The sequence below is a fragment of the Eublepharis macularius genome, chromosome 11 (assembly GCF_028583425.1).
Source record: "Eublepharis macularius isolate TG4126 chromosome 11, MPM_Emac_v1.0, whole genome shotgun sequence".
In the NCBI taxonomy this organism is placed as follows: Eukaryota; Metazoa; Chordata; class Lepidosauria; order Squamata; family Eublepharidae; genus Eublepharis; species Eublepharis macularius.
This window is the reverse complement of record NC_072800.1, coordinates 70421572-70442086: the sequence shown is the minus strand read 5'-3', so window position 1 is coordinate 70442086 and position 20515 is coordinate 70421572. Positions and strand designations below refer to the sequence as shown.

Genomic DNA, 20515 nt, shown 5'->3' with positions numbered 1-20515 from the left:
GCGATACATTAACAAGAAACCCACCTTTGCTTCCCATTCATTTGCATGGCAAAAAGGATTATAGGAAGGACAGTGCAACATGTGTGGTACGCATGAATCAAGATGTTCTACTAGTGCAAAGTTCTCCAAACAACATCATATGCACATTTTCAGAAGCTTTCTCCCATCCTGAAGGCTAATTCACTCAAGAATGAAAGATCAAGTGATGGCCATCACAGACACAACTCTATAGGCACAAATTTTGTATTGCCTCTTGTCACCCAAATGAAGTGTGTTTAAGAAAAGTCTGCACATTCAGCTGGCGTCAAGTGTTCACTTAAGTTTCTATATGCTTGATCATTGATGTTCGAGTTTGTGCATACCAAGCCCTAGTATGGTGCCATCCAATACTGGAGAGGAGTTTACACAGGCTTTTCAAAAGAATAAATTCAAGTCTTCCTTTACAAAGGCATACCGTTTTATGAAGTTAGCAAAGAGAATGCGATGAGAATATCCCTGTCTCCGAATTCGTGCAGTTTCAAGAATCCCTGTGTAGCGCAGCTGTACCAACACCTTCTCCTTGTCATACTTGTTTGCGTGTCTCTCATTGTTTGGCTTAATGCAACGGACAAAGTGAGGTTGGCCAACCACCATTTTAGATAATAAATCCATTAGTGAATACTGAAAAGAATTTGGAAAGAAACATTTGAATAATATATTATCATTCATGCAAGTGAGCAAGCTCTTTGCAATCTGCTTAATTTCCAATCTACTTGCGTTTTGTACCATTCATGAACATGTCTAGAACTTCTGTAGATACCTATAGGTCCTGGCATAGCTGCAGTGTTGTCATGCTGAAACCAGCTATCCACTGACTCTGCAGTAACGAGTTTTCCATGTTCTGATATTGGCGTGCTGAGAACATTGCTTAGATGAAAAGGGGCAAATACCCATAATTCAACAAAGGAAAATAAACTAAGTTACTACTTGAAATGTGCTGTCTGTCTGAGATGCAAGAATCTTTTCAAAAAGGTGCTATAGGACATGGAGGAGGAAGAAGGGAAGAAACTGTGCGAGATCAATTTGATCGCCTATATAATAGACTGAAAATATGAGGAAGCTAAGCAGTTCTCAACTCAAGTCCTAAATTTTTTACAAAAAACCATTGACATATGGCATAAAATTTATCTAAGGTAAATGGCCTCTTATGTTGAATAATCCATATTTCCATTTCCTAACTGTAATTTTTGATTTCAGAACCTACATTTACTCTCAGTGTCATCTTTGTTCTAAATCATATTATGGCGTTCAATGCTTAGAGTTATTAATATTGTTTTGTCATTGTCTATGATTTGGTGTTTATTGGATGTTCCCTGCCAATTCTATACCCAATTATGAGCAGATGGAGGTGTAATTGCAAATTGCATGAAATCATTAGCAGCTGCTCTGACAAGCAATGGTCTTCTGATGGGTGTTTTGTGAGAAGTCTCCAAGACCTATTCTTATTCAAAACAAAAAAGCTAATTATCCGTATCAGAATGACTTAAAAGAAAATTACAGTAATGATGTAATAGCATTCGACATTGTGCTACTCAAGGGTTAATTTTAAGGAATATATTATGTTCTCTTTGTACAATTACAGTTTGCGCTAACGTCACTGCTGTATGAATGGCATAATAATGAAGTCCAACTTATTTGGACAAATTAATTGATAAAATGTTTGGCAGGAAGGCTTTTAAATGCTTCACTGAACAACAGAGAGTTCATTTTCTTCTCTGCCTATTTTCCATGTATTTTCATCTATAAATTATGATCCTCTTCAGCTAGTGATACTAATGTATCATGCCAATGAAATAAATAATTGGCTAAACTGATGTGGTGGTATGGAATGTTCAGTTGCTCAGGGACCTAAACAGTTTGCAGTCCAGCTCCTGTGAGGGTAAATAAAACTGGCAGCTTAGCAATAGAGTTTCAGAGAAATTCTAGAATGTCCTGCGACACCATGATGTCACTTCTGGTTACACAGCCAGAAGTGATGATGTAGCATCACTTGATGCTGTTTGGTAAAACTATACCTTCCCAGACTCTCAGGGTGGATTAAGGGGTAACCTACCTGTAGGCAAAGACAGTCAAAAAGCTGAGAGGGCGAGAACATGGATTTCCCATATTACTTAACCTGAGTCAAACATTTGGCTGCAGATGATTAATCTTGTAGCTATTTTGCAATAGATTGAGTTTTTCACAGAAATTACAGATTTGGTAAATGTAACTCAGTCAGTATCAGATATAACAAAGATTCCAGTTTGGTCATGATGAACTCAAGTTTGTTTATTCTCATGCTTGGGGGCTCCTGTCCTCTTCCAAACGCCTGTCATATGTGGAGTCATCCTAGATTTACCCTCAACTTGTTGTAATATCTGGATTTCAGTACCTCAACATATGGAGTGTTTTTCTTAATTACAAACTGCAATTTTAAACCACGAGAAGAAATATATCCCAATTAGTTCCAGCACCCAAATGTGAATGTCATAACAATTCCGATTATATGGAAGACTTCTTAAACCACAAAGCATTTGGTTCTGCACAGAAGGGGAGGAAAGTGGATAGAGGAACTGTATAAGTGTGAGAGTTAACCAGGACTGAGCTCAGCATAAACAAACCAGGGTTTTTCATGACATCCTCATTCTGTAGAGTACACAAAATAACCTCTTGTGAAAAAGGTTATCAGCTGAAGGAAATAATGCGATACATGGAAAAATGGGAAAACTACCTGAAAACCTGTCTATGATTTTCTAAGCCTAACCTACCTCACAGAATTGTTGTAAGGATAAACCGGAGATGGAGAGAATTATATTGTTAAGCTGTTTTGGGTCCCATTGGGGAAAAAAAGAGGAGTATAAACATTTCAATAAATAAAATCAGTATGCACACAGAAAGTCTCATATTTAACCCCTGGAAGCTCCATTTGAAGGATCTCAGATAACTGGGTTGGTAAAAGATCTCTCCCTGAGATATCCAGTTAAAGCAGATGTCCTGGACTAAAAGGGCCTGAAATGTGACAGTAAAAGGCACCCTCTTATGTTCACTTTGGAAGTAAAGTCAAAGCATTGGAAGAGAAAAGTCTGAACATCTGAAAAATGGCAAGGTATTTAATAGCCTTAAAAATGTTTTGCCCAAACCCTACATTATTTAGATATTATAAACACATCTTTACAAGTGAAATACATTATCCCTAACAAGAAGCAGGATAGCATTTGCAAAAATGAAAGGTGGCAGGGCGGCATTCGACATTTACCACACAATACATAATATTTATATATAAAAACTGAGATCTTACTCTAAAATATGAAGCAACTGTCTGAGTTTTCATATTGGTTGTTTCTCTTGGGTGATGAGTGGTATCTTCTGACTCACTCTAGATGTATCAAGAAAGAAAATGGCAGTTCTTATCTTGACAACTGTAGCTTATTGCAATAACTCAACAAATTGTTCTTTTAAAAAATGCCGTTAATAAAAACAGTTATTTTAAACTATAGAGGCTATTGAGCAATAACTAAGGTAACTCAGAAAATATTACTGAAGTCACATCACAATATTGTATGACACTGTACACACATGCAGAGAAACACACACACATACTGAACACAGTTTGATAACTGAACATACAGACATCTGTATTGTAGGGAAAGGTAGCTCTTGGGTATCAAATTTTTCCTCTCACAATGCTGTGTTTCAGGATTATTTGTAACAGTGCATGATCATCCCTATTAGAACCTTTTGCATGTTATCTTTTTAAACTAACATAGCAACCTGAAATGTATTTACTTAGAAGTGAGACTGTGAATTCAACAGCGCCTACTCACAAGTAAGCATGTTTCAAAATGAGAGCTAGGATCAGTGAATAATTCATTTTGTTTTCCTTCACGTAGTTATAAAACTATAGTCAGAAAGAAGGGAAATGTAGGTGTTTTTTTTACCTCACGGAAGGAATACGAATTGCACAACACAAAGATATCCAGCTAAGCAGAAAAGAAAATAGGAGAGAGGGAGAGAAACCAAGGAAGGGGTTACTTGCTTACTGTTTGTAGCAACAACAACAACATTGCCTTTCTCTACTTTGAATATGGTGAGAGAGCAGCCATGCCACTTCCTTACCTTAGTTTGGCTGATGGATTTCTGTGGAGTCCACATTTGGTAGTTTATTGCAGTCTTGCTTTTACTGTGTGCCAAATTACCTAAAGGAAGACAGAAAACATGCTGCCATAACAGGTGTTTTCACAGTACATGGAGAAGCCTGGCTTTGCCACCAAGCTTACTCAGACCAGAAAGTTGAGTCCAAACATGGCTACCAGATGAGTATACCAGCAAAAAAACTGTGTATATTTATGACTTATTTTGAGACCTTGTGTGTGTCACTTCCTAATAAAAGTCTTGCAACAATCAAGTCTTGGCTGTGGAAATGCTAAGGATTATTGATTAATTTGTCAGTTTTCAGTAATGTTAAGTTGTACATTTTCAGTAAGGCAAATGGGCTTTTTATGCCGAATTTTGTTGATTTCTAGCTCAGAATTTTGACATTGTTTGTCTTTTTAATAGTAAAAGGTTGCAGACACTTTTCTTAGAAGTACTTTGCCTGGCTCCCCAGGTCCTTAAGCCAAGCCAGGTTTATAGAATCGTGTAACCCTAGTCCCCCTTGCCTCATCACCTTAGTAGGACTGAGACACTAGCCCAACAGTAAGGGTTAAGATGGAGAAAAGTGAATTAAATCTCGCACTGAAAATGCTATTACCTGTTTTTGTAAGAGGGTGGATTACCAGCTGTCTGGTCAAATAGTTTTCTGAAGATCGCAACAGTAGTACAATGTCTGCTGGCAACGTATCCCTGTTTTTAGCTAAGAACCCGCCTGCATTATAAAGAACCTGTTTTGAAAAAGGTCAGTAAAAGTTATTACACAATATTTTCCTCATGCTTATTGTTTATCTCAGACGTATTATTTTCATGAAGTAGGAAATGCACTGATTCTGGCATGCATTGAGTAAGTAAGGAAGAAAAGAAGGAAGTGGATTATTTCGTTAGGAAAAACCTGGAGGGCACTTGATTGCTGGCTGGCCACTCAACTGCCATATTGCCTTGTACTAAGATATTACCACAGAAAAACAGAGCCAGTGTGGTGCAGTAATAGGATCTGGGAGATCCATGTTCAAATCCCCACTCTGCCATGGGAAATTGCTGGGTGACCCTGGGCCAGTAACACACACTCAGCTTAACCTACCTCACAAGACTGTTGTGAGGATATTAACAGAGAAGGGGAGAACGCTGTAAGTTACTTTGGGTTCCCTTTAGGAAGAAAAGTGGGATATAAATGAATAAATAAATAAGCCAAACTGGAGCTCCATAACAAAGTATTTTCTGAAGAACCACATACTCAGAACAACGACTCGTTTCAGCAATAGAATACCGCAAATGCCATTCCTCATCTCTACTTTTAAGGGGCCGGGTATGGGGCATACTTTGTAGGAAATCCATAGAGGAGAGAGAGCAAGCCCTGTACATCACTAATGTATTTTGGCTGATTAATTATCTAAAACGTTGCATCAGGACTCTGACGCAATGTTTTGGTGATCCTAACACCAAAAACACACACTTCAATGTGATCACCCTCTGTACCACATGGCAATAGAGATTGCCTGGTTTGAACAGTCTCCTTCAATGCCAGCCCTACTCTTCTAAGAGGGCTGTTGGCAATTGCACGAGAAGCAACCACATGAGTGACTCAACATGATCTATGTTTGCTGATGTAGCTATTATGAAATGAAGGTGCAATTCCTTGTTGCCATACAGCACTGAATATTATCAGATAGGTCTTAGGTAACGTAGCCTTACAATTGCAGCTTATCAAGTAATCATAAACATGTTTTTTTTTAAAAAGAGGTACCACTGCCTCCATCGCAGTGAGTCTCTGACCACAGAGATTCTCTGGGCATCCAGGAAAGTGGGCTTACTCCTTACAGACTCTCCATGGGTAAGTATTTATTTATATATTTTCTCTTGAAGACTCCACAGATGATAGGAGACAACATGATTCCTCTCACTTGACTTGGAGCTTCTAGGAGCACTCCTAAATTGTGGTTCCTTCTGGCAGGAGCACTGGGCTTAGGCCAGTAAGTGACTTGGCTGCAGAACAGGTTACCTGCAGATCCATCTCCTCGTGTCCCTCCGCTGCCAGTTCAGGACTGCATTTGTGCTGTTCTAAGCTGTGGGGCGGTTCTTTCTCTGACAACAGTGGCACTACGTCTCTTCTAGCCTGGCCGTATTTTTATCTGGCTAGACCATGACAATTCTCCACAATTCTGTACATCCCCCTGCCCACAGTGAGTATGTTTAGGCTGTTGGTGAAGGGAAGATGTAAGAGTTCCAAACTGTTTTCAACCTCGTTGCTTATGAAAGCCTTGAAAAACAATGAGAATGTCACGGCAGTTTGCTTTTAGGCTATGATGCTGGAGGAAAACTTTAAACTTGCCACATGATGGAAAGATGTAAATGAATGCTGAGGAGCAGTAATTTTAATTATTCCAAATTTTGATTATTACAAGTTAGGAATGATTCATAATATTAATTTTTTTGCCTTTCCCAAGAAATGGCAAGTTTTAAAAATTCCTCCAGTCTTTGGATAGGCACAGAATATTGCAATTAGTTAGCTCAACTTCTGTGAAAGATTTCCAATTTTGATAATATTGATGAGTCTTTTACCTTTCCAGCATAATGATAAATCCCAAACGTTAAGTCAATTCTTTTCGGCCTCCAGAAATATTTTGACTTCAAGTTGTCTTCAAATTTTTCTGTAAGGAAACACACTGATTGTCTTCTAAAAGGTATAGTATAATAAATATATTAAGTTCTTGCCTACCAATAGTACTAGTTTGTATTGTTTATGCCAGCTTCCCACCCATCTTTTCTCTGCCTGCAAAGAGGAACACACAAGGATGTTTTCATTACAACCTTAAATATTTCATAAGATTTTGATACTTCCTTCTTTGAAAGAAACTCACTGTAAGAAGGTTACTCTGAACTTCCCTGGGTAAAAACAGCAGAACAGATCTAGGTGTTATAGCTCTTTTCTGAGTATATTTTATGAACAACAAATATACATTTCAGAGATGCTTTGAGTACCCCTAAAAACGGTAAAAGTAGTCCCCTGTGCAAGCACCGAGTCATTACTGACCCATGGGGGGACGTCGCATCATGACGTTTTCTTGGCAGACTTCTTACGAGGTGGTTTGCCATTGCCTTCCCCAATTATCTACAATTTACCCCCAGGAAACTGGGTACTCATTTTACCGACCTTGGAAGGATGGAAGGCTGAGTCAACCTTGAGCTGATTACTTGAACCCGGCTTCAGCCAGGATTGAACTCAGGTTGTGAGCAGAGCTTGGACTGCAGTACTGCAGCTTACCACTCTGCGCCCTGAATACAGCCACATTGACAACATTTTCAAATACACTCTTTGACGAGAAATATGCCAGCGGTTGTCAATTCGCTTTTACATACCAAGTGCCAAGGGTCAGTTCCAGGTATTTTCTGTCCCAAAGCCATAGTATAATCATTACCTCCTTCTGTGCACCACCAGTTCGGAGCAAAGTCCCAGAGGCAATGAGTCCAAGCCAGTGGTCATGGTTCCAGGAAGCAGCACCCGTGGTATTCTTGGTTCCAAGAGGAAAAACCAATTGCCTCCCATGTCACCAATGGCTGGGAGCAAGCTTGTAGCACAGTGACACCCTCAGTATGCTGCTCCAAGCAGGAACGGGGAGGGGGATTGGCCGGAGAAGAGGCCTTGAAACTGTTTATAACTTACCCACAAGTGTCTGATCAGTGGCTCGTGGGAAACGGCTTTCCTCATCAAGAAGAGACAATAACCCCATAGGCTTTTGGAGGAACATATCCAACAAAGGCCTGTTGTCCTCATACTCAATAACTCGAGCATCAACTCCTTCGTACAGGTATTCATTCTGTAACAGATGACAAAAACCTACATTAGTTCAAATAAACCTGATCGGTAGCCACTAGCCAGAGGCTGGATGAATGTATGGAGGACAGAAGAGGCATGAGACTCCTCCCTTATTCATTGTTCAGGACATGCCATACGAACAGGAGGGTCTTATCTGATGCCACATTAATAGTGGAACCCTCAGCAGAGCTATATACCATTCCAAGCCTATTTATTTCAAGGGATTTAGAAAAGTGTAACTCTGTTCAGGCCTGCACTGTTCTTGTGTAACACAAGTTTTTGTGGAGTACAGTCCATTCCTTCTAATGCTTAAAGTGTGTTTTCAGCAGATATAGGTAGATAATATTATATAGATAATATTATCTATATTATCTATAGATATATAATACACACATACATTAGAAAGTGTGCTGTAATTCAGAAAAGGCCAAGAGTCCCAATCACTTCCTCTATTTAGCTAGCTTACAAAGAAGCAGGAGGCTTGACATCTTTGTTCTCTATGCATCAGGTCCTTCCATAAGGCACCCAAAATGGCAGTGCTAGAGGGGTCTATAGCCCAGCAGAAAGGACTCCACCACCCACCTGATGGTCAAGACCCACAAGTTGAAGATTACTGCTCTAAAGCCACAGCTCATGTGTTGCTTAGTAGTCCTGAAAGTATTTCCTCATATTGCACTGAGGAGAAGAAAACTGATGATTATCTAATGAGGGACCAGAGGTTGATTCTCATACTGTTATCTTTTGTTTATATCACTTGGCCATAGTGTTTAAAAAACTAGGATGGTATAACTGAGGAAGATGTATAACATCATGAAAAGCTAAAAAGCTTTAGCAAACTGCACCTCAAAGAAGGATATAGCAGAAGTGGCTGTCAAAGAAAAACCACTTCAAGAGAATACTTTCTAAAATAAAGCTTTTCAGTTAGCATCATATGGACATGCAAGGGCTTCACTTAATCACGTCTCACTTCTAGTTGTATCCTTATACTTACAAATACTCACTTCTAGTTATACTTACAAATGATCAGAACCAGCCACAGATGCCTCGTAACATTTGATTCCCCCCCCTCCACCAAGGCCTGTTTTCTTAAACAAATACCTCATTGCCATTTATAGCTGTTAAATATTCATTTTTCACCCTTTTAATAAGCTCTCAAAATCTGGCCACTGACCCTTCATGTCCATTCGCTTTTGGTAACCGCATCTAATTTTATTTCTGTTTTAAAAAATTTAATCACATCTCACCGTGTTAGTAAATTCCTTACCTTCTGAATCAGGCAGCCAATTTCCTAAATGAAATAAAAGCAAACTGCCACCCCCCCACCCCCTCAGAAAGAAAATTCATTGTTAACATGCTTGTTGGCAATTTACTAAGAAAGTAAAACTGCTCGGTTTGGGCTGTTTATTTTTGGTGCTGTTGAACCATAAATTACTCAGCGCACCGTATTCCTCATCAAAACAACACTGCATTTGCATCAAACCTATTATCACCATGTTCTGTTGCCTGGATACAGTAAATGGGAAGCCTAATGCATTTTTTCCAATGGACGTTAAAATAACAAAAAGCAATCAAATGGTTGAACATAGAACATATATATAAACAAAAGTGTTTTTGTCATCTTTTGGTTCTCCAAAATAGAAAGTGTAGGTGACCTATTTCAGAGAAAATTCTGTGTTCAAAAGTACCAAGCTATATATATATATATATTTAAGGGTCATCAGCCAACCAGAGAAATCCTGGTAATTAATTTAATAGACTAATTGACTAAATCTGCATGTATTTGAATATAAAACTCAGTTGTTCTAAGGAAAAGATTCTGTGTTGTAGCAGACGGTATCTATATGATGCACCCTCCCTTCTCTCATATACAGGGAGGAATGCTTCCCAAAGAAATATTTGCCACATGAGATTCGCACAGGTAGCTGTATTAAAGAAATACGTTTCTTTTGATGGGCTTGTAAATTTGATGAGAATGTAAATTTCCACTAATGGAAGGGGGAGACTACATTCACCAATTACCTCTGTCTCACTGCAGACCTCCAAGTCATCCTGAACCGTCCTTTTTCCCCAGGAGCAACATTTCAAGGAGCATTTTGGGATGCAGTGGAGAGGGAACAGGTGAGACAGTCGTATCCCTCTAATGGAAGTGCCTTCCATTAGTGGGGACTGAATGGATCTCTTGCTTTTACAAGTCTCTGTTGCTCAATTCTAATTCTATTTGATTTTATTGACTTATTATTGCATTTGTAGTTTTAAGATGGAAACCTGTTTCAAGAAAAAAATTGCAGAGAGTTTCAGCAGTGTATAAAATAAACAAATAAATTTGGTTTTAATTAATCTAACCAATTAAAATTGACTAGATGTTGTAGCCATATGCACAAACTGAGGGCTTTTCTACACAGGCTGTCACAAAATGCTTCAGAAAGTTACTTGTGTAAAGGATTAGGGACTATTGTCTATGCTACTGCATATAGCTCATTCTGCCTGCTGCTGTATGTAAGATCCTGCTATGTACAATATGCATCGTTAAACACACCATGTTAATATTTATGCTTTGCTTCAATTCTGTTTCCAGATTTCTGGTTGGTTCCAGATTTCTACAATTCAAATACTATTGCATTGTTTATTGGATGTCCCATCCTGTTGATTGTATCGACTTACTCTGTGTAATCTGCCTTGAGTCTCAGTTACAAAGGCAGACTATGCATCATATAAACATAAAGAAAGAAAGGAATACCTACACACGAATGGTAATGCCCACCTGTTCCCATGCAAAAACATGCTGATTGAAGTAGAACTGGATCTGTTCATTGGCAATGTTGATGCAGAGCTGTTCAAAAGAATTTTTTTTGAAGTTTTCAAACCCAAAGATATCAAGAATCCCAATGTTCAGTCCCTCGTCACTTCCACTGAAAAGACATAGCATGTATATTATATTTTTTCCTTTGTTATTTCACATCACGTTCAACATCATAGCGGTTTCAAGAATACCACCAGTGCTCTGGGACTATTACCACTGGGATGACATCAGGAAAGGACTGTGACAGATTCCAATATGCTACCCTGTAAGGGGAGTGAATCAGAGGCTAAAAGAATAACTGTGAACTCCCATTCTGTCAGTTCGACGATGTGTTGCCCTTGCACCGTGGGCAGCATATTCATACAACACAAAAATATTTGCATAACCCATAATTTGTATTGCAAATTTGACTTTACAGAAATATATTGCCTTACAGCAACAAACCATGATTGAATCAGGGACAAAAAGCTCTTTCATTGCAGGAGCAGCCAAGCCAGAAAGATCTGAACAGAAATAAAATCGATGTGTTTTGCTGTCCAGTTCAAAAAATAGAAGATTGATGATGTTGTTACTGTTTTACTACAAATGTTGCTTTTCTGAGGCAGAAAGACAGAGGATCTGTTTAAATTCAAAGACTCATGCCTGATTTACACAACTAGCTTTTTACATGGCTAAATCAACAGAAGTTTACTTCCTCTATGGATCTGAGTGCATTGCACAGGATTTGTGAGCCATATTCCATGTATCCAAAGCACAGTCCTTAAAATAGGCTTCAGGTATTTTATAAGGCATATTTTAAGAACTGTGGTTTGGACACATGAAATATGGGTCACAAACCCTGTTCAATGAACTCAGATCTGTGCGCTAAACTAGGGCACAATAAGTCACTCTCTGGGTCATTCAACAAACACTTTTAGTATGTCCACGTATCATTTTTCTTCCACCACTGAATGCAAGATAGCATAGGGGCTCCGAGGTGGCCTCCTATCCAAGAACTGACCACATCCTGACCCACTTAGCTTCAGAAACACTTCTCCATCATATGTTGTCTCATCCTTAGGATATCCATCCATCCATCCATCCATCTATCCATTCATCCATCCTGGACTGCCTTGCACCTTTGTAATTCACTCTCTGCATAGTTTTTATGGCCTTAGATAATTTTCTGTTTGCATTGTTTTCTAATTTCTATAATCCTAATCCTGGATATTTTGTGCCGCCTGATTGAATTGTTTTCTATATTTTGCAATTTGCCTTGTCTCAGTGAGAAAGGTGGGCTATAAATGAAATAAATAAATGAGAAGCACAGCCGAACATTTACACCCTGCCATGTGGAAAGGCAGGGTGTAAATATTTTAATAAATGAAAAAACTAAACAGTATTATTGCACTAAAGAGATCATGAAGAAACACAACAATGAACTAAATGTTCACCCTTTCCCCATGAACTCGCTTTAGCACTACAGGCAAGTATTTAGACAGGAATAGCTTCATGTTAGGTTTAGAAAGTGTTTGGTTTATTCCATTGAAGGTTCAGGTCCTAAAATTCAGGACACATTTCACTCCATCAGCTCATCTTGCTTTGCCTTGTCTCCCCTTGTTTTCTCCACTACAGCTTGGTTCTTGCCAGCGTGGTTCTTGCTACCAGGCTGTTCCTGCTGAGCTAGGAGCATATACTCAGGATCACAGCAAGTACCAATTAGCTGAGAGCTGAGCAGGAACAAACTCAGGACCGAAGCACCTGGATTCAACGATCATATTGAAAATTCACAATCTAGTGCAAGAGTTTTTCCATGATATCACGAGAGTTATAGAATATTCCTCCGAGTGATACTTCGTAGGCATTGTGACTTGATGGTTTTAGGAGGCAGTTCCATTACTGAAGGTTACATCAGACTGCTGGATCGAGCTACTTCAAAAAGGAATCTTGGATAATTGGAATAGAAAGCTTTAAAACTGGAACTCGGGCAAATTTTCATAATCTTTTTCAATGTCTGAATGGGAGGTTATTGCACCATGTATTATGTTTACATTTTTACTGTGTCAGTGATTCAAGTTCCAGTTAGTCTTTATTGTTTAATGTATTGTTATCCACCTTGGGTCCCAAATTTTTGGGAGAAAGGTGGGCCTACAAATGCGCTACAAATTCCAAACTGAGAGACAGTTTGGTGTAGTGGTTAAGAGCGGCAGGACTCTAATCTGGAAAACAGGTTTGATTCCCCACTCCTCTGCTTGAAGCCAGTCACAGCTCTTTTAGAGCTCTCTCAGTCCCACCCACCTCACAGGGTGATTGTTGTGAGGATAATAACACCACATTTTGTAAACCACTCTGAGTGTGGCATTAAGTAGTCCTGAAGGATGGTATATAAATTGAATGTTAATGTTATTATTAGTTTAAATAAATCAATCACAAAAATGTTACCTTAAAACTGTATCTGGCTTGAGCAGCACGTTGATACGGTTGACTATCCAACTAAAGAGACGCCCATACAGCGCTTTGGCTGTAGCATCTCTTACATCTGTCGCCTTTTCCATTGTATTGGGGCGTATAATGGTTTCCCCGCGGGTCACCACACAGTGCGAGGTGAGAGCTTCTTGCAATTCATCTGCCTGAATACATAGCAAGGAAGCAGCTGGAAAACAAAGAAATGGCAACTGTGTTCAGATCTCGTACCGATTTTTCAAGGAAAGAAACAATTCCTACAGACAAGGCTTTATAAAGTTACTCTTTTAAAAGTGTTAAAGTAAAACTTCTGTTCTTTGTTCCTACTTGTGCCTGCTGAAGGAAGAGGGAAGCTCCCTAACAGACCATAGAATTTACAGATTGAAATTTACTAATGAACAATACAAATAACACTTCCAGGATTACCAGACTGAAATGCAAAGACATGAGACACTTTGGATGGGCCATCCAGTTCTAGAGGTCTAATACGTTCTGAAACATAATCTTTACTGGAGGGTAACTATTCTCAAAAAAGGTTCCCCTACCAGGGCAGATACTAGTGACAAGGCACGTAAAAAACAACGTAGAATAAATATGTGTATGTAGACAGACAGACAGACAGACAGACAGACAGATACTCACAAAGCATAATAAAGACATAAAGAAGCATAAAAAGTAATCTAAAAAAACCAGCCACGGCATAAAAACAGTATCATAGTTAACAGCCCAAAATGGTCATTGCACATTTTGCAAGCAGGATTGTCAGCTACTGGATTAGACAGCATTCTGGTAACTACAAGATGATGTTGCCTCTTGTCTGAAGATGATCCGTTATTGAGAAGTAGCTTCTTTACAGAAGTTGCTGTTGTAGCCTGCCAATCCCATTCACATGAGGGGTATTTTAGCAAATGCACAGTAAGAGTCTATCAAGTTTTCAAGTGCCACAGGTATCCTATGTATTCTTTTTTGGAGATTCATTGGGGCATATGGCTAAAGCAGCAATTACAATGACCTTAGATTTTTTTTTTACCATTACACACTGAGCATCAAGGATTTCCCAGATTCTAACATTTCCAAAGCATCCCATAGCAGACTTCTGCTGATGAATGGAAGGAATGGCCATGTTTTATTATATTTTATTTGTTCTAAGCCACTGCTCTTCCCATTAGGAAGAAAAGAGTAATGGAGGAAAAAGATGTACAGTACAGGTGCCTGTCTTTTTGTCCCCTACCATGACTAACCAGTAACCACTGTTCTATCAGTGAAAAAAAAACCCACTGGGGTGGGGAGAGGTTTAAACTCCTCCTACACTACTTGGCTCCAGTCCAAATTGAGGTCTCCTACAGTTGGAAAATATTAGGAGATCCCATCACAGGTCTCCCACATAATATGTGCATTAGCCTTTAGTCTTTTTTCTAAAATCCTGCAGTGTTTGGGGGCGGGGTAGGAAGGCTTTCCCTTGAAAGAAAATTTCAAGATTTTGGGTACCAGGAACACAGACTTCACAGATTTAACTTGGCCAGATGGAGTCCAGTACAGGTTCTCATCAGCCAGTCTTCAATATGCAGAGATTCATAGACATACCGCCAAAGGTGTGTTGGACCTAGGCTATTTAGAGCTTCATAGGTAATGAACCACGATTCCTTGGACATGCAGATAACTGCATGGTTCATAATTAACTAGACAGCTCACTTAATCACAAAAGGCATTTAATTATGTGTAAAAAGGAAGGAAAACTCACAATTCTCAAGAGGCGTAGGATTGGAAATGATGCTCTTGTCAATCATGTGCTCAGTTACCACCGATGAAAATTCAATATTGCCCACATTTAAAATGGCAGCAAGTATGCTGTACACGCTCCCTAGTTCCTGAAAGACAGACACACAAAAAACCAGGGCAATTATAGACTTGTAATTGGTGCCTCAGGCTGCAAGCAGCATACTAACCTTTCCTCATTTTAATATTAGAGCGGTCCTGAGAATCAACATTTTATCACTGACTGCATCCAATTTGCTTTAGCCTCCCCTTTGGATGAGAAAATATTTAGTGAAAGTTACATAGTTAAAACATAAGGCCTGACCGGCCACACGGGAGTGACTCCCAGACTGAGCTGTAGAATAAATGCACCACATTAAACTATCTCAACCCTGTCTAGGTAATTGGTCAAGATTCTTTGCCTCTGCATGTTTACTCAGAAGAGAATTCTGCTTTGTCACTCCCAGGTATGTGTGCATAACTTTAGAAGCTTTATCATTTAATAGTCACCCGAGCTGTGCACTCCTAAGCACAGTTACACTGTTCTAAGCCTACTGAATTCAAAGGACTTTGATGGGTGCAACTCCACTTAGGATTGCACTGCAGGATTCCCGTGGGGCTGAAAGAAAATAATTCTCAAGACTACAGAGGAAGTTTGTGGGCATGGTGTCATTTAGAACCTGGGTTTCCCACACCCTATTGTCTCAGTCTAGCAGACCGCATTGGTCTGATCTGCTTACTGAGCTTCCAAGACTATCTTGACTGTCAAGCAGCAAATGCTTTTGAAAACCCAGCAGTCTCACCCAGTCTTAGGATTCTGAGATTCACAACACTCCTGTGTGGTAGGCTGGACTGAAAGAGAATGACTTATCCAATATCACTCAGTAAGCTTCATAGTTTTGTAAAGATTCTAAACCATTTCCCACGTCCACATCTAGAGACTGTACTACTGTATACTGTCTGTTGCTATAAGTAAACTGTTAGTTTCCATGTTGTTTAATATGTCATGGTAAATTTCTTATGTCTTGTTTCAGCATTGTTTCAACTCTGTATTTTATCTCTGCTTGTTTTTTCAAATTTCTACAATCCATATCCTATTGTATTGTTTATTGAATGTCCCAGCCATTGATTGTATTGACTACATTGTGTAATCCGTCTTGAGTCCAATTTAAAGACTTGGTTTTCACCTGTTAACAGCTTAAGATCAAGGTATTTGGCTCCTCCTATCCAAATTAAGATCTTCATTGAAAGCCCTTCTTGGGTATCTCCAACTTCTGAGGTTAGGTGGCTTGCTATCAGTAACAGGGCCTTATCTATGGTGGCACCGCCCTAACTGCAGAATATTTTCGCCAGAGTCATCTGTGAGGTGACTCAATTGTTTTCTTAAAGAAAGTAAGACATAACACTTATATTCCCATGTGCTCATGATTAGTTACATGTTGGTATCATTGACTGCTTTTGGGTGCCTCTCAGTTTTTTTGGTGTGTTAACTGATGTGTTATTTATATTGCATTGCTTTCACTGAATTACATGCCGTCTTGAAGATTGGAAGGCAGGGCAGAAATGTCTTAAATAAAACAAATTAACCACAGAGATCAGGACACCAAGATTCACTCAGCTAATAATAACAATTAGTATTTAAATAACACTTTCAGTATTTAAAACACCACATATATATGATTTACAACAAGCCTGCAAGGCAGACCAGTATCATTATCCTCATATTGCAAATGAGAAACTGAAACTGGGAGTGGCTTGCCAAAAGTCACCTACTGACTTTGTCTGCTACCGTGGCAAGATAGGTAGCAGAGATCTCCCAAATCACAATTCAGCCACTAGGCCACAACATACCAACAAGGCAAGCAATGCTTTGGGCTTGTGTTCCTTAAATATCAGCCCCCTCATGTTGTAAAGGCAAAAGATATTTGAGGGGATTCTATAAAAGCTATGTATGGTGGGAGTGGTAGACCTATCTATTACACTTCAACATTTTATTCTACAGAACTATTATCTGTTTCTCCCCTCTGCCATTTTATCTTCATGAGAAGCCCATGAGGTACATTGGGTTAAGAAAGGGAGTGAGTGGCCCCAGGCCGCACAGAGGTTCTGGTCTGGGGTCTCCACAGCCCTGTTCTGAAAATTCTGCTGCTACTTGGTTCTGTGCTGGGTGATATTATTCGCAGGAAGTCAGAAGAACCTCACAGGTTGAATGCAAGCACTTTGGATAACCCAGTAGCAATCCCAGCCAAACAGGGTAATTTGTTTGGCTGAGGGTTACAAAAACAGAATAAAGAAATAGCACAATGTGCCAGTTCTAAAATTATTCTGGGCATTTCTGAAAAGATTACATTCCCTTTTGTTATGGCACTGGGTTACGTGTTTGGGACTGACATTTTTCATGCTCTTTTCCCGTAAGCGTTAAATGTGACCCTATCTGCCTGGTATGTCATGATTACTGTTTACTCTTGGCAGCAATTTTCTGCTACTTTTTGTTTTCTGTGCAACCTTTAGTTTGAAGAAGGAAGAAAGGAATATACAGGCTGTATACTATGGGAACATGCTACTTTTTCTGTGAAAGAGGAAGATTTCCTACAATGCTTACAAGGTTATTTTTATGATTCCACAACATCTTCTTGCCCTGGATGCCTTCTAAATATGTCAGAATAAGGGGGAAACTTCAGTCCAACGGACACATTTCTTTTTCTCCCAGGGGATGAAGCTACTGTGTTTCCTCTGTGGCTAAAATGTAATCACACCTAAATAAGCAGGAATTCTGACAATGAAGATGCCAAGTTCACAAGTGTGGCTGCTGATGGCATCAATAAGTATAACACAAATCAAAGATCTCTGTATTCACCTTTAAAAGGTAGATGACAGATACAGCCTCAGTTCAGATGAAGTCATATAGGAAGGTTTAACACTTCAATCACTGCATAGTGGCATTAATCAAAACTTATCTGTCTCTCCACTGTTATTTGTACTTTAATGGGAAAAGATGTTTTTTTTAAAAAGAACCTTTTTTCCCCTCTTTATTTCCACTCTCTGCCATATAAAGGCCCTAGGTGTTCTGATTTCTACTGATCTTATTTACTGCTGGATTTTATATTTTCAAAAGCAATAACTATTTTGGGGCTTCCTTGTCCCAGGACCCTTTGTTGCAACTTGACATACATATGTAACCCGTGTATATAGCATCACCTAATCTAATTAAGTTTGCATCACTTCCTGTGAAGACGTCAGTAAACGACTGTCTTGGAGTCTTTTCTGTCATGTCCAGAAATACCCAGCCTCCCCCATTTTTTGTGCTAAACAGAACTTGATGAAGAGTTCTGATCAACTTGAAAGCTGGTTCACTGCTCTGCTCCTACAAAAAGACATCCCACCACTGAGGTGTTGGGGTGTTTCTTTGTGGAATGCCACTTCCTTAAGTCCTGTTAAGTCCAGTTCAGCGGACCACCTTTCAACAAAGGTGTACAAATTATGTATTTCAGCATCTTTTCATAGAATACACATCCAGAATTGATTCCAAAACAAAGTCGTCTTGTAGAAGCAATAGCATGAAAGCAATAGCCCACAGTCTCATTAACCCCAATGGAACGAAACTGAGATCCAAGCTACAAGTGACACCTGACACAGGTTGGACACGTGTCAGCTTCCCTCAAGTTTTGATGGGAAATGTAGGCATCCTGGTCTTGCAGCTGTAATGGAGAGCCAAGCTGTAAAACCAGGACGCCTACATTTCCCATCAAAACTTGAAGGAAGCTGACAAGTGTCCAACCTGTGTAAGGCGTCACTTGTAGCTTGGCTCTGACTTAAATCCCAGATCTCTAAGCCCACTGATCAAGATCAAAGATGTCTACCGGCAAGTGCTGCCTTTGGGAAAACATTATAAAAACTGTTCCTGACAACCTTCTGTAAACTATTATATCAGCCAGGGCAAATAAATGGTGATATATTAATAGCAGTGGGAACAGCTTATTTAAAGCACCTTCTTTGACAGTTTAGAGCAGTATCAAGTTTCCTCTTGTAAATAAGTGCTCTGTGCATGATTGTTTATTGCGCTTCATCTTGCGCAACCAAAATTTACTCACAAGCTTTGTCATCCCCCATAAAAGGAGTTAAGGCAGCCTAGCTGGAGATGGCACCTGCAATTTTCTATATGAAAGCTGATCCAGCAGCCCCAGAGCAGAGTATTTTAAAGACCCACCAGCCTAGACTTATTGCTAGATATTACAAGAGAAGTCTAAGAGGCCAGTTGCAAAAAGGGAAGGAAGGAAAGAAGGAAGGGAGGGAAAAGAAAAGTTAAAACCAAATTAAATTTCAGTGTTGAAATTTTTTTAAAATCTGAAATTTGGTAAAAGAAGAGGTTTTGATTTTCAGTTCTGGATAGGAAGACATATATTAAAAACACACTGTCCAATGCTTATCTTAAAATATTCAAATTATTGTGTTTTTGTAGCAGCAGGGAGTTAATACGAACTAGACACAAAAGGTGGGTTGAGCGTTAAGTGGACAGTTCAGTCCTGCTGGTATCAGTGGCAAAGCCCCAGTTTTATTAAGGTCATGGGAAAAACTTGATGGAAAGTTGTTGAGGTTTTTTACAATTCTGTAGTGTATCCAATGGAATTCAAGACCAATTGAAAAGGGTGCTGGAAAATTCAAGCAATTATGCTTTTCTTATATTAAACCACGTCACCCACAAATCTAAATACAGCTTTTATTTGGCAACCTGCCTGGATCTCAGCAAGTTCGGGTGGGGGCGGTGGGGACAAACAAACAGGAGGATGGGTGATCATTTAGAAGGCAATGAAACATAACCAGGGGGCCATTTTTAACTTAATAGGTTCAAAGTTGTGCAAAACACATTTGAAGGACTGAAGTAATACATGATTATAAAAAAACTTACATATACGCCACCAACATTAAAAGAAATTTCCTTTTACTAATTCTTGCTTTGGCTGGAAATATGTGACAATCCATTTTATTAAAGAAAAAAGTTAGGATTGCCAGCACGCACCTCCATTGTAAAGCCAATCACTTTGAAGCACTGTTCAATTAATTCAAACTGGGATTTATAGAACGTATTGTTCATGAAATCTTGTACTGTTCTGAGATGTTCATTCTGCAGGTACCTAAAGGGATGGAGGGGGAAAGAACCTGAGAATTCAAAGCAAGTGCAGAACAAATCTTTATTCTAAGGTTCATTCTAGGAAAGAGATCCCATTTATGTATTTACAAGGGTTTATTTTATTTTACAAAATTTATACCCCATCTTTCTGCCTTCACAAGGACCACCAAGGCAGCAAGCAAATCAATATAATAAAATCATATTTTAACACCATTAAAACCATCCAAAAACAATAACAACGTGTTATTAAATAATTAAAACCAGAGCTAAAATACACACAAAGACATTAAAAACAACTATTAAAACACTGGGCAGGACGGAGGGATCACGGAGGGAATGCCAAACAAAAACAAGAGTCTTCTTCTGCTGTTAGAAGATGGCAACAGAAGGGGACAGACAAATCTCC

At 39.1% G+C, this 20515-nt stretch overlaps 1 protein-coding gene across 1 annotated transcript in view; it reads right to left on the bottom strand.

Annotated features, from left to right (window-relative positions):
- The window catches only part of MYO3A (myosin IIIA), a 122509-nt gene that overhangs the window by 34429 nt on the left and 67565 nt on the right, over positions 1-20515 (bottom strand). The window contains exons 16-26 of the mRNA XM_054991488.1: positions 19999-20113; positions 14968-15094; positions 13206-13416; positions 10746-10893; positions 7832-7985; positions 6730-6818; positions 4769-4898; positions 4135-4214; positions 3957-3998; positions 3317-3394; positions 455-660 (exon numbers count right to left, since the gene is read on the bottom strand). Of these exons, the coding sequence (XP_054847463.1) occupies positions 455-660; positions 3317-3394; positions 3957-3998; positions 4135-4214; positions 4769-4898; positions 6730-6818; positions 7832-7985; positions 10746-10893; positions 13206-13416; positions 14968-15094; positions 19999-20113 (1380 nt within the window). The remainder of the gene's footprint in view (positions 1-454; positions 661-3316; positions 3395-3956; positions 3999-4134; positions 4215-4768; positions 4899-6729; positions 6819-7831; positions 7986-10745; positions 10894-13205; positions 13417-14967; positions 15095-19998; positions 20114-20515) is intronic.